The sequence below is a fragment of the Mus caroli genome, unplaced genomic scaffold (genome assembly GCF_978045245.1).
Source record: "Mus caroli unplaced genomic scaffold, Mus_caroli_1 scaffold_10, whole genome shotgun sequence".
Classification (NCBI taxonomy): Eukaryota; Metazoa; Chordata; class Mammalia; order Rodentia; family Muridae; genus Mus; species Mus caroli.
Window position 1 is genome coordinate 108,033,760 of NW_028227265.1, and position 15,013 is coordinate 108,048,772.

At 43.6% G+C, this 15,013-nt stretch overlaps 1 protein-coding gene across 5 annotated transcripts in view; it reads left to right on the plus strand.

Annotated features, from left to right (window-relative positions):
• Positions 1 to 2,013: 2,013 nt before the first annotated feature.
• The window catches only part of LOC110300147 (serine/threonine-protein kinase Nek5), a 45,562-nt gene continuing 32,562 nt past the window's right edge, over positions 2,014 to 15,013 (plus strand). For all 5 annotated transcript variants that reach the window (XM_085844326.1, XM_085844327.1, XM_085844330.1 and 2 more), the window contains exons 1-6: positions 2,014 to 2,101; positions 3,408 to 3,545; positions 6,563 to 6,647; positions 8,807 to 8,904; positions 13,622 to 13,705; positions 13,781 to 13,851. In XM_085844326.1, the coding sequence (XP_085700452.1) occupies positions 3,429 to 3,545; positions 6,563 to 6,647; positions 8,807 to 8,904; positions 13,622 to 13,705; positions 13,781 to 13,851 (455 nt within the window). In that variant the 5' untranslated portion in view covers positions 2,014 to 2,101; positions 3,408 to 3,428. The remainder of the gene's footprint in view (positions 2,102 to 3,407; positions 3,546 to 6,562; positions 6,648 to 8,806; positions 8,905 to 13,621; positions 13,706 to 13,780; positions 13,852 to 15,013) is intronic.

Consider the following 15,013-nt stretch of genomic DNA (forward strand, 5'->3'; position numbering starts at 1 on the left):
CTCGAGGGATATCTGCATCGTCTACATATCCGTGTTCTGTGCATCCCCACATGTATGTATTGAGCCAAGCACTGCCTCATACAGAAGTCATGGAGTAATTCAGGTGTCTCTTCTTGCTCTTTTTCTATGTCTGGTGAGGAACACGGCTTGCGACCACCTCCTTGGTTGTTCAGACCAGTACACGTCCAGAGCAGTGTCCAAATCGTTCACCCTCAATGCTCTGAGGAACAAGTTAGCATCCAGAGTGCAGAGTTTGTGCATGGCCTCTGTTGCTGGCATCATCCTTCCTAGGTCAGTCCCTTAAACATTGTTTCCACCTAGGTCAGTCCCTTAAACATTGTTTCCACGCTCTCCCAACGATGTTACATGCTCAAGAAAGCATCTGTCTCCAATAGTATTTCCAAGACACTCAACTTCCATAGATGTCATCCTCCGCACCTCTGTCCGATCTAATTGCCAGATACAGACATCACAGCCCATCAGACAAAGCAAGCTTGAGATCATCTGTGTATCTTACCGCTGAGAGTAAGTCAGATTGCGAATCCTCTTGAAAATCAGATGATTTCTATTTTAAACCAAACTTCCTTGTGTTTGCTTCTTTGGGTGAGATCTGCCAGCCCTGGTAGCTTTTTTTAAAAAAGAAAGGGGATTGGGTGTAACACACATCTTTAGTTTCAGCAGGGACGCAGAAACAGGCATCTGGACCTCTCTGAGTTCCAGGCCAACCAGGGGTACATACTGAAACCCTGTCTACAGGGGGAAAAACAACACCACCAACACCACCAACAACAACACTTCATCTGTTTTAAGAAGTCCACAGTTGCCCATGTGGAACCCATTAGATTTTTAAGGAATTAATTTCCAAGATAATTTGATTTTAAAATTTTATTTCAATCAGTTGCATACTACTATAAAACAAAATAAATGCTGTGGTCAGGAAATACTAATTTCCAGTTATACGATTCTTTCGGAACATGGGGATCAGTAAGAATTTCAAACATTAAGAGGATTACATTTTTATAAAATTCTTTCCCAGGAAGTAGAATGTAGATAAAAGAGGAGGAAAAAAAAAGGTGTGATGTCCGCTTTTAGAGAAGTGAGCTTTCTTGGGGAGGGGGCTGGATAATGGGGGGGGGGGCATATGAAATGGTTAATGGTTTTAGATTCCACTGGATATAGCTATCTTGCTGTGTGAGTATTTACCACCCTGAAAGTTATATATTCCCACAGGTAACCTACTGCAACAAGACTCTCAGGAAATGCTAGGTTGCAGACCACTGGGCAGCACCCGGGGTTTGTTAGTGGGCCCAGGTTCCTTTCTGACATAAACCTTTCAGCAGTAATTAAGACCTCGCATGAGAGCTAGAGAGATGGCTCAGCAATTAGTAGCACTGACCTCTTCCAGAGGTCGTGAGCTCAATTCCCAGCAACCACATGGTGTCTCACAACCATCTGTAATGGGATCTGATGCCCTCTTCTGGTGTGAATGAAGACAGCAACAGTGTACTCATTTATGTAAAATAAGTAATTCTTTAAGAAAAAAAAAAAAAAAGACCTCTCCAGGGAGTATGTTACAGCATGCTGGGGACCTTAGGAAAGTTGCCCCTAACTCCGTGCGCAAAAGGCCACCCAGAAAACAGGTCCGAGGCTTAAAAAACAAAAAATCTGCTGTTCATAGAATTCTGGAAAATGGCCACCCCACCACACTCCCTGGAACCCGAAGGCTGCAACAAGAATCTGACATATCTTCCACCCCGCAGTTTTGGGAAAGTTTGCCCTCAGAGTGATTTCTCCCGTTCCCTACTCTCCACTACAAAACCTCAGACTTTGCCCCGCCTCCTCCTCCTGCACCCTCAGACACCTCTTAGACCAATAAAAGTGTGCTTGCCCCACCTCTAACTTACTTATTTTAGAGCGGAGGAGCGGGAAGACCCGGGGCACCTGGAAATGAGCCCTGGGGTTCTCTTCTGCTCCCGCCCAGCACTCCGCCCACTTCCCCCTCTCTTCCCCCGGGCGGGGGTGGCCCTGCCCCTGCGTCTGGGAGGCTTAGCGGCTGGAGCACCGATTCTTCCACGCTCACCGCTTAACGCCCGCTGAGCAGGTAAGCTGAGCCCAATGTGTTCATTTTTTCCGGAGCTGTCGCGGGCCCCTCGAAGCTGATGGGAGAGAAATGGGAATCTAGGCAGGAGTAGACAGGGCGGCAACTAGGAAGCCCCGCTCACTGGGCTGCGTCGGTTTCCATGACAACGCACAAGCTACAAAAGTTCTGAACTCTGGTTTCCCCCCTCCCCGCCCACATGCTGGCTGTAGCCTACACTGACAACCTAGAAGTCCCCGATTTGGAATTATAGGAAAACAACCTGCCCAGTAGACCACCCAAGGTTTTAGAAGTCTGCATTGTGCCTGAGGCAGGAGGCTGACAAACTCAAGGCCTACGTGAACAGCTTAGACCTGTTTCAATAATGGTCTCCCGAAAGGATAAGCTCAATGGTAGGATGCCTACCCTGCATGTATGCAGTCCTGGGTTCGCTTCCCAGTACAGCAAAATAATAATAATAAAAAAACACTTTATGCCCTAACTGTGGCATAAAAGGGAAACAGAAAAGCAACCTACAATGGAGTGCGTAGTCCACCTGTAAACTCCTGGAGCCTGTTGCCAGGACAGTCACCTGACTGAGGTTTCTAGAACTCTGGATTTCCCACTGACTGCAGCCCTACAGCCAGCCAGTAGACAGGGTGTTTTTCCAAATTGGAGTGCAATTCGTTGGAGAATGCTCAGACCCAACCAAGCCGCGGTTTATATTCCTAGGAAATCCAGTACTAGTTAATCCCTCTTAGATAGATGTGATAGTTTGGTTCTAGAGGTAGATAATTACGAATTAGGTTTTTCTTTACATAAGTGTATGCAGAGACGTTTTGGTGATTCCTTGTTGTGTGTGACCAACAACTTTTGAATGGCATAGGTAGTACCTAAGGCCCCAACTACATCTTAAATACCACAGTGTAGAACCCCAGACACCAACAGAGTTCCCAGGCTTCCCTGTAGAGGGCAGCACGTCCCCACTGAGACCCGAGCTGTGCTTGCCTCGCCCTTAGACTTACCGCTTTTTAGACAACCACCCACCTGGGACAACCAGCATGTCTTTCTTTCAAACACAAATAGTTTTCCATTTCAGAAGCTAGAGAAGAAAGGCTTTGTGAGGTGGTGAATTGTCTAAGATCCCGGCGTGACCTTGGAATCCACCAAACTAAATCCCTTTTCGCAGCGTTACCTGGGGCCAGAAGGAAGTTCCTTAAGTGTGTCTGAAAAGCTGGGTGGAAAGTTTTAACAAACAGTTCCTTTGCTTTTCATCCCTCTTCTGCCGGCTAGTTGTCACGTGCAGTAAAGGTTTTATTCTTCATTTTAGGAAGCTCTGACGCCTGGAGCCATGGATAACTTTGCCCTGATTAAGATCATTGGGGAAGGCACCTTTGGGAAGGTGTACTTGGCTAAAGATAAATCTGAAAGCAGTCACTGTGTCATAAAAGAAATCAGTTTGTCAAAGGTAAAGTTAAGTTTGAATTTTAGATAATTTTAAGTGGTATATCTAGCTTTAAATTTTGTTTATTTATTTATTATGCGTATATACACGTGTGCCTGTGTGAATTTATGGGCACCTTGTGACTGCAAGCACCTGCAGAGGCCAGACAGCATTGGAAGCCCCAGAACTTAATTTACAGGCAGTTCCGAGTCACCTAATGGGGTGCTAAGAACTGAACCTAGGCCTTCTGCTCCAGCAGTGGATGCTGAGTCGTCCCTCCAGCCCCCCATATTTTTTCTATGTTTATTTATTTATCTCTACTTATTCACTTTATATCCTGCTCACTGCCCCCTTCCCGGTCACCACAGTCCTTCTCCTGTCCCCCTTCCTCTTCTCCTCTGAGCAAGCAGGCAGCCCCTGTAATCTTGCTATAGCATAAAAGCAAATACCTTTTTCACAGTTGTGCATTTTCAGGTTCACTTCTTTCATCCCCTTGAAACCTCCCAGGAACATGTATTGCATTCATTCTCTTGGCCTCCTCTCCTCCCACTGAACAAAGGACTTGTCTGCATGCCCCTTACCTAACTTCATGTTCTCATTTTCTTTCTGTGATGCTTCGATAGCCCAGGGGGTGGCACTATTAGGAGGTGTGGCTTTGTTGGAGTAGATGTGGCCTTGTTGGAATGGGTATGTCACTGTGGGTGTGGGCTTTAATAACCCCATCCTAGCTGCCTGGAAGCCAGTCTTCTCCTAGCAGTCTTCAAATGAAGAAGTAAAACTCTCAGCTCCTCCTGAACTTCCTAGATGCTGCCATGTTCCTGCCTTGATGGTAATGGACTGAACCTCTGAACCTGTAAGCCAGCCCCAATTAAATGTTGTCCTTATAAGAGTTGCCTTGGTCATGGTGTCTGTTCACAGCAGTAAAACCCTAACTAAGACACCTTCCCTCTGCTGTCTCCCACACCCCCTATCCCCCCCCAACTCTGCCCCCCCCCCCCCGGCTCCATCCATCTCTACCACCCTGGTAGCTACATTTTTCAGAGTAAATTTAAAATTTAAAAAGCATTTTGAGCTGGGTGGCAGAGGCAGGCAGATTTCTGAGTTCGAGGCCAGCCTGGTCTACAAAGTGGGTTCCAGGACAGCCAGGGCTACACAGAGAAACCCTGTCTGGAAAAACCAAAAAAAAAAAAAAAAAAAAAAAAAAAAAAGAAAAGAAAAAGCATTTTGAAATCTGAAATTCGTGTTCTGATCATGTTATTTAGAATAAGTCGTGTGACACTGGATCTTAGATTAGAACCTAGGATTGAGAATGTCAATTAAAAAATATTGGCTGAGCTGTTTCAGTGGTGGTGTATTTAACATGTATGCGCGCGCACACAGAGAGAGAGAGAGAGAGAGAGAGAGGGAGAGAGAGAGGGAGAGGGAGAGGGAGAGGGAGAGGGAGAGGGAGAGGGAGAGGGAGAGGGAGAGAGAGAGAGAGAGAGAGAGAGAGAGAGAGAGAGAGAGAGAGAGAATGAGGCTGTTAGGGAGAAAGGAGAAAGGTAATCCAGCACTCTGGATGCTAAAGCAAGAGAACCATCAATTCCCAGCTAGGCCAGCCTGAGTTAAATAGAGAGGCACACCCCTTGCAGAGAGAGAGAGAGAGAGAGAGAGAGAGAGAGAGAGAGAGAGAGAGAGAGAAATGGGGACTATGCATAGGCACCAAAACAATTAAAAAGTACTATTATTGGATGACAACTAGAATAATAAATTGCAAAACTAAAATTAAATTGTAAGATTGTTTTCTTTTTACATTTACTCATTCACTTGCTGTGTGCATGTGCATGCATGTGGATATGCCACACATGTGTGCATATGCATGCATGTGCGATACGCCACACATGTGGAGGTCAGAGGATAACTTTCGGGCATCGGTTCTTTCCATCCATCATGTGACCATGTGGGGTCCAGGGATTGAATTTAGCTCACTGGGTTTGGTGGCAAGTGCCTTTACCTCCCAAGCCCTCTTGCTGGCCTCAAGAAACCAGCTTTGGTTTTGTTTTAAGGCAGGATCTCCTATTGTAATTCAGAATCCTCCTGCCTCAAACTACTGAAGTACTGGCTTTACAGGCAAAATGAAGACTATGGAATTTTGCTTTTGTAGCATAGGACCATTTCTTCCTCAGCAGTGATTGCTCTTGGAATGTTAGATTTTAGAAAGAATTTCCTTATGCTGGAGGATAAAATAAGTCACAGATGCTTAGAGAATGATTAAAATATAGTTACAAATTTATTTATAATTTGCATTTACTTCTTTTTTTAAAAAAAAATATTTATTTATTTATTTTATGCATATGAGTACACCACCATTGCTTTCTTCAGACACACCAGACCCAATTACGGATGGTTGTGAGCCACTATGTTGTTGCTGGGAATTGAAATCTGGACCTCTGGAAGAGCCATCAGTGCTTTTAACCACTGAGCCAACTCTCCAGCCCTGTTTTGTTGCTTTGTCTTGAAATAGGACCTCACTATGTCACCCAGGAAGGTCTGTCTCCGGGTATCTGGGAATACAGTCATGCATCAAGTGCAACCAGTTTCCAACTTTTAGTACGACAACATTTCCCCAGGGTTATTAATTTTCTTGACTATAATTATCACTGACAAACTAATGGATATGAGGCACTGTGCTCATTCCATGGTGGCCCTGCCTTCAAGAGATAAGTTCTAAAAGTAACATTAAAGCCAGTGGCATCTTGGGGGTGTTTCAGACGGGAGTGAGCAGGACTCATGCCTCTGGAAGCAAGTTACCTGTACAAAACATGCTGTCTTATCCGGGCGTGGTGGCACATGCCTTTAATCCCAGCACTTGGGAGGCAGAGGCAGGCGGATTTCTGAGTTCAAGGCCAGCCTGGTCTACAAAGTGAGTTCCAGGATAGCCAGGGCTACAGAGAAACCCTGTCTCGAAAAAAACAAAAAACAAACAAACAAAAAAACACCCAAAAACAAAACAACAACAGAAAAACATGCTGTCTCTAAGTGTAACTTTGATGCCCTTCCAGGAAAAAGAGGCCTCAAAGAACGAAGTGATTCTTCTGGCTAGGATGAAGCATCCCAATATCGTAACCTTCTTCAGCTCGTTTCAAGGTTAGACTTTTCCATCACTAAGGCATCCTAGTAAACTCAAAATCTTTAGAAAAGATGTGTCCCCAAGAGTTGTGTATTTATTATTTTATAAGTGTGTTCATTTTCCTTTCTAGTTAAATGGTCTCTGTTTCCTGTCTGGTGAGGTTTGTCTTTTTAGATGAGGTCTTCCATGTCCCAGGCTGGTCTTGGGTTACTGTGTAGCTGAATTACACCCTGAGCTCTGAATAATGTTTAAAGGCAGTCAGGGAATAAAGTACCACACTTCTTTCTATCCACCGTTCCCATCTTTCTCTTCCTCGTCATTTGAGTTATTGTTGAAGTCCTTTGTCTAGCTGAATTCTCACCCTCAGACTTCCCCAAGCCCCATGCCTTCAATAGCTCCCCAGGGTACATTTCTGCTAATGTGTATGGCTCTTTATTACTATACATTATTATATACTTGTCTAATTTTTTTCTTCAGACAGGAAACTTAGGGGTTGAGAATACAACTCAGTGGTAGAATAATTTGTGTAGCATGTATGAGATCTCTCTCTCTCTCTCTCTCTCTCTCTCTCACACACACACACACACACACAGAGAGAGAGAGAGAGAGAGAGAGAGAGAGAGAGAGAGAGAGAGAGAAACCTCAATTTAATGAATTTAGGGAGTTTTATATATACTTTGGTCCTCTATATGTGGCAGATAGTAGCTGCTCAGTATACAGTTGCTGGATGAGTGGATGAACTGGACTGTTTGAATAGACTGGAATATAGGTCTATTCCATGTGAGATGGGATTTGGAAGATACATTTTACAATGGATACAATTACACAGCTAAGACCACTCGAGTATAGATGACCTTTTTTGCCCCTGTACATTGCTTGGTAGCTTGTTGGTGCTTAAAGCACAGGCTTAGTCAAGGGCCTCAGAGCCTGGAGGCACCTGACTATGAGAACCTGTAACTACAAGCTTTGCTGGACCTACAACAGCTCATTTCCCGCTACAAGAACCATGGTCTGACGTCTGTTTCCATTTTCCTGCTAGCTGTTAGCTAGGGGTCACTCTCTACCAGGAGAGGTAAACCTTTGTGCTTGGCCACATGGCCAGGAGATGGAGCTGGAAATGTATACCCACTTCTGTCTCTAACCTCCAGACTCAGATGGCTGTAAATCACGCAATCAGGTCAGGCCCACCCAGATAATCCTTTTGGTTTACTCAAAATTAACTGTCTAGTATGAAAGATGAGGTTTTTATGAATTTGAAGCAGGGTAAGAAAAATAAGGAGACTTTAGTCGTGTTTTCCTAAGGCAAAATGAATTCCATCAGTAAACATTAACTCTTAGGTGCTAAGCATGTTCTAAACCCAGAGCTCTAGATGTCAAACCGAATAAACAAATGCCACTTATTTAATGGCTTCAGACCATCTCTCTGTGCTCAACTCTCCCATTCCATTAAGGACTCCACCCCTTGGGATGGTGCCATCTACACCGAGCTTGGGTCTTCTCTCTTTAATTAATCCAAATCAGAAACTCACAGAAGGTTTGTGTCCCAAGCGATTCTAGATCCAGTCAGACTGACATTAACTTTCTGGGCTACATAGAAATAGCCTTTATCAAAGCTCAATGAGGCAAAACAAGCTAAAAGGAAGTGTAAGGGTACTGTGGGATGGAAACCCAGTCTATCTTAGTAGTACTGTGGGATGGAAACTCAGTCCATCTTAGTGGTACTGTGGGATGAGAACACAATCCATCTTAGTGGTACTGTGGGATGAGAACCCCGTCCATCTTAGTGGTACTGTGGGATGAGAACTCAGTCTATCTTAGTGGTACTGTGGGATAGAAACACAGTCCATCTTAGTGGTACTGTGGGATGAGAACACAGTCCATCTTAGTGGTACTGTGGGATGAGAACACAGTCCATCTTAGTGGTACTGTGGGATGAGAACACAGTCCATCTTAGTGGTACTGTGGGATGAGAACCCCGTCCATCTTAGTGGTACTGTGGGATGAGAACTCAGTCTATCTTAGTGGTACTGTGGGTCGTGAACCCAGTCCATCTTAGGGCCACCCCCATACTGTGCACTGCATTTTTCTGTTGTGGTCTTTACATCTAGGTTCTGAAAGGCAAATGATTGGTGATATCTAAAAGCTCTCAGCACCAACTGATGTTGTTTTCTTGCAGAGAACGGCAGGCTGTTTATCGTAATGGAATACTGTGATGGAGGGGATCTCATGCAGAGGATCCAGAGGCAGCGGGGAGCGATGTTCAGCGAAGACCAGGTAAATCTACTTCTAACATTCGTGGGCTATTAAATTTACAATGTTCTACATACTAGGCTATGCAAAGCATGTTTCTGGTAGAAAAATATGAATCATACCATTGTGAATATTCTTGGCGGTTGAATTGAAATAGAGTCTATTTTTGAGAATATGTTTTCTTGAGAAAGTGTCTCTTGCCTTTGTAGGATAAACTTCATTTCTGAAAGATCCATGAGGCTGGGGCTGGGGAGACAGCTCAGGGTGTCAAGAGTACTTCTTGTTCTGGCAGAAGACCTAGGTTGGGTTTTCAGCACATAGATGGTGGCTCACAACTATCTATAACTTTAGTTTCAGGTAACCCAATGCCCTCTTCTGACTTCCACAGCCACCAGGTGTGTGCATGTTTACAGACAGACAGACAAAACTCACATATGTAAAATTAAAAAAATATAAAGGGGCTGGAGAGATGGCTCAGTGGTTAAGAGCTCCGACTGCTCTTCTGAAGGTCCTGAGTTCAAATCCCAGCAATCACATGGTGGCTCACAACCATCCGCAATGAAATCTGATGCCCTCTTCTGGAGTGTCTGAAGACAGGTACAGTGTACTTACATATAATAAATAAATAAATCTTAAAAATAAAATATCCATAAACATGTTTAAAAAAAAGAAAATAAAAAATATAAAATAAAAAATTAAGTATCAGATGGGGCCAGAAAGATGGCTCAGCGGGTAAAGGCACTTGCTATCAAGGCTGACGACCTAGTTCAGTTCCCAGAACCCATATGGTAGAGGGGAGAAACAGCTCCTGCAAGCTGTCCTCTGATTACCACACTCACCTCGACACGTGTGCAAGACTCTTCTCACATACAACGAATAATGTAACTTTAAAATGTTTCACATTTGGGCTAGGGAGTTGACTCCGCTGTTAAAGGTTAGGCTCACAACCAAAAAATATATATGCAAAGGACCTGTGAGGTAAAACAAACAAACAAACAAACAACCATGAGACAAAGAGCCTCCTCCACACATACCATTGAGTTTATTTTGTGTTGGCCATCTACAGCTGGCCATGGGGCTTGCCCTTAAGGTTTGTTTCCCCAGTGAGACCCCATTAGAGAAAATTAATTTTTCATTTGCAAGTGGTTATCAACTGAAGATAGCTTCTGGGTTAGGGATGGAGGCTTATATCCACTTCCCCTCTCAGTAGTGGGATCCCATGTAGTTTAGACCTGTACAGGCCCCGTGTCTCACACAGTCTCTGTGAGTTCATGTGTGCACTGGTCCTGCTGTGTTGAAATATTTTTATGGTGGGTTTCTGCCCCACTATCCTGTTTAGCTTCTGAATAAAAGACGCAGAAACCCAGTGTCTTATTTACAAGGCACTGGCACTGTGCTGGGCAGGTTCTAAGCTATTCTAACCTACATTCCAACCACAGGTTTTCACTTACTTACAGTTTGACTCCTGCCTACTTGGTTTGTTCTGTGTGTATCCTCAGGGCGAGCTTCTCTTGGCCACATGCTCATGGTCCATCCTGCCTCATGGTGATGCTCTTCTTCAACCTCCTCTCTTCTTCCCTCGTGGTCCCTACCTGAGACTCCCCACTCAGTCTCTCTTATGCCTAGTCACAGGCTCCAGCCTTTTATTACCCAATCGGAGATTATTATGGAGCATTCTGTACAGCACATCAGTCAACACAATGTCCATGTCCAGACTGCAACCTGATCTCGGGGCACAGAGCCCAGCACCTGATACACAGTGCACACGGTGCACAAGACCTTCGCTTAGGATTTGATAGAGACACCCTATTTAGGATGGAGTGTTTGAGAGTCTCTTCCTCTCTGTTCATTGTCTGGCTGTGGCTCTCTGTATTTATTCCCTTCTGCAGAGGGGAGCTTCTGCAATGGTGGCTGAGGAAGAAACTGATCTTTGAGTATAGCAGAATGTCACTGAGAGTCTTTTTATTACTCTATTTCTTTAGCACCACAGTAGTATTTGGTTTTCTCCTACATCCCTGGCCTATCCATTCGAGGTACTTGGCCATCCAAGCATTGAAAATGGCTTCCATCTCATGGAGTGGGTCTTAAATCAGATATTGGTTGGCTACTCCCATAAGCTTTGTGCCACTATTGTACAGCATCTTTTGCAGTTGGGTCACCATTGTAGATAGAAGGGTGATAGAACCAATCAATTTCTCCATGTACAATGAGTTTGTATAGGTGTTGAGCTCTGCAATAGGGCCTTGCAATCAGTTTATAGATAGTAACCAATAGCCTTGGCAATAGCCTGGGTTGTTTGGGGGTTTCCATGGTGCACCTTTGGCAAACAACTCAATTAGATGTACTAGAAGCTTCATTTGATGAGAGAAGTCTAGTTGAGGTTCTCTCCCCCACTGTTCCTGGACTCCATCTAGATTGCTTTCATAGATGTATATATTTTAGGAAGCTACTTCTGTATTGGGATTCCACATGAACCCCCCGCAATGGGCCTTCATTTTAATTGTCCTCCTCTCTAGTCTATCCCTTGTCCCCCTTACCTCCCCCTCCCCACTTTATCTTCCCATTGAAGCACCCCCCTCAACCATCCATAACTATCTATTCCATTTCCCCTTCTAGGGAGATACATTCCTCCTCCCAGTCCCTAACTCTACCTAGCCTATGTGGTTATGAGGATTAGAGATTACTTATCAATGACTTAACAGTTGACAACCACACATATGTAAACATGCTAGGAGCCATCTCAGAAAGCTAAAAGCATACAAGTGACATTCTGGAGATGACACATCATCGTATTGCCTGGTCTGCAGTGGATAATTCCGAATTGGAAGGCTTTCAGAAATCTTGTCTCAGGATTGATTTTTGCAGCTGATATGTAATTTTTAAATTAGTAATAGCAGAAACGTGCTAACTTAGAATTATAGTTTTAAGCTTTTACTGAACTGGTGGAGCTAGTTGCAGATAATAAGTGTTTATATAGATAACTAGTCTTAATGAAAATGCATGTAAACATCTTGTAAGCAAAGATAAACAAAGTAAACATGTTACTTCTTATTCCATTTATGATTTGAATTTATGTTTGAACTTGTTGTGAACCTTTGAAGAAGAAAACTGGATGCTTGGAATACCATGTGATCTATTCTCCTAAAAAAGTACAAAAACTAGGAACAGTGACATTAAAGGAAGAAGGAGAAGGGAAGAGAAGCAGAGTAGAAGCAAATTAGAGGCAGACGTGACAGCAGACATAGCAGAATATAAGTGAGGCCAGCTTCTTCTTTCTGACAAGGACAGGGCTTTTCTTCTTATAGACTTGGGCTTCTTTCATTTAGCCTTTTCTTTCTCGATGCAATAAAGGCTGAAGCTTATTTTTCATCCAGAATGAGTGAGTTCTTTCTGTCCTGGTGCTTGGGCTTTTGCCCCATCCACCAAATATGTATATATGCATATGTAAGTATAGGTGTGTGTGTGTGTATGTGTGTGTGTGTGTGTGTGTGTGTGTGTGTAAGTATGTAAGTTGATGAAACAGATTGCCAGGCCCAACAAAAGGGTGTGTATAAATGTATGTATGAATGTGTAATTCATAACTGAATAATGTGTGTGTTAGCATAATTGCGTGTGTAAGTTTTTCCTTTCTGAGGGCATGACTTTCTTTTCCTGCTTCATTAAAAGTTTCTCCAAGCTTCCCTCTTGCCTGCCCAGTGACAGGCAAAGCTTCTGAGCAATAGAGAAAGGAGCCTTAGGAATAAATCCTCTGCTAAGTTCCCTGATGCTCCACAGCATATGTTAATTGCCAGAGAATTATATAGTACATTTATAAAGTAAATAAGAGTTAAGTTTCCCCAGCACTTACTCAAGCACAGAATATAAATGAAGAGTTAAATTTTTAGCACAAAACAGTTAAGAGTGAAAAGGCCAGACAGAGATCATCAGTCTTCGGACCTGCATCTGACACTTAACCCATTCCAGGCCGGGCAGGCTTCGGGCACTAACACATACCATATTTATCTAAGTTACCTTGTTCAAGATGATTTTTTTTCTAGTTCCATCCATTTGCCTGTGAATTTAATGATTTTGTTTTTTAATAGCTGAATAATATTCCATTGTGTCAACATACCATATTTTCTTTATCTGTTCATTCATTGATGGGCATCAATGAACAGGGTTAAGTAAGTGTCTCTGAGAAAGATGTAGAGCCCTTTTTGTGTGTGCATGTCTTAGGGTTTCCATTGCTGTGAACAGACACCATGGCCAAGGCCACTCCTATAAAGGACAACATTTAATTGGGGCTGGCTTACAGGTTCAGAGTTTTGGTCCATTATAATCAAGTCAGGAACATGGCAGTATCCAGACAGGCTTGGCACAGGAGAAGGAACTGAGAGTTCTATATCTTGTTCCAAAGGGAACCAGGAAAAGACTGAATTTCTCTTCCTCACTGACCAGAGCCTTATTGGAAGAGGTGTGGCCTTATTGGAGGAAGTGTGGGGGTGGGCTTTGAGACCCTCCTCCTAACTGCCTAGAAGTCAGTCTTCTAGTTGCCTTCTGATCAAAATATAGAACTCACCCCAATCTCACTCATCTCCCCATCCCTCCGTATCTGCTCTTTTCCCTGTACCTCCCCCCCTCAAAAAACAAAACAAAACCCAAACAGAACGTCTTGCAGTGGAAATTACAGTGTGTCACACAGTGCATCCTGTGTCAGTGACCAGTGGACTGTTCAATAGATTCCTTCTGTTCCCTCCTGCAGATCCTGTGTTGGTTTGTACAGATTTCTCTAGGACTGAAGCATATTCATGACAGGAAGATTTTACACAGGGACATAAAATCTCAGGTAAGAGCTCATACAGATGACCTCAGACACAGTCAATCTTATTCTTTTTTTAATACAATTTTTCTTCATTCTTAGAATATTTTTCTTAGCAAGAATGGAATGGTTGCCAAGCTCGGGGACTTTGGAACAGCAAGAACACTGAATGAGTGAGTACTTGTAAATTTCCAATTTTCCTTCTACTCAAAAAAAAACAAAGGGTTTGTTTTGAGGCATCATGAATTAACAGTAAAAGTTTCCTTATCTCCACAATTTCGGGTGACTATGAATGCATTAAATCATTTGACTGTCTGCAGTTAAAATTCTGGAGGTTTGGGTTTGAGAAATGAATCAGGGGTTAGGAGTACTTGCTCCTCTTGCAGAGAACTTGAGTTTGGTTCCCAGCACCCACTTCTGGGATTTCACCATTTCCTGTAACTCCAGCTTCAGGGTATGGTCACCCTCTCACACGTGCACACATGTGTGCACACACATGCACTTATGTGCACACACATGCACTTATGTGCACACACATGCACATATATGCATACATGCATATAAATGATGAAAGCATTAATAAGATAAATTGTAACTAACCAAATGGTGGGGATGTTCTAAAGCCTAGCAAAACCACATTCGTAAATATATTAGACTGTACAAAAAAATCCACTTGGTTCTATGGACCTTTAGTGTCACAAGGAAATATTTTGCCATGTGATGTAAGCAGAGTGGAATTCTGGATTACAGAAACTGCAGGATGACAGCCATACAAAACCTATGTGTGGAGACAGGTTGCAGGGGTGGGGGTGGGGAGGGATGTATCTAGTTTAGCAATGGGTTTTTGGGATACTCAGACTCTGGGTGACTTAATTTTTTATTCATCCAATTTTTTTCCCTTGATGGTACTGGGGTCTAATTCTCCAGCCTTTCACATAGTACAACAAGTGCTCTACCACTGAACTATCTCCCCAACCTAATTCGTTTTTTGTGGAGAGCTGCCGCGAGCAATCACGAGCCGCAAGCAATCGCCATTATAAGATGGCGCTGGCCTACGCTGTGCCTAACTAGTAAACAAGCCTTGTACGCAGGTGCAAGAGTGAGCTCAAGCCTAGTCACTGCCCATCTTGGGGCGTAGTAATGGAGTGATGGGCAAGCAAGGAATCAGGAGCTGACACGCCACATCAGGTGCTGAAACGCCATGGCTGAGGGCTATATAAGCGACCCCATTTTCCGAGGTCTGGATCTTCCCTCTTGAAGAAGCAATAAAGCTTTTTGTTGCAGAAGATTCCGGTTGTCCTGAGTGTGTTCTTGCCGGTGAGAACCGAAGCTCGG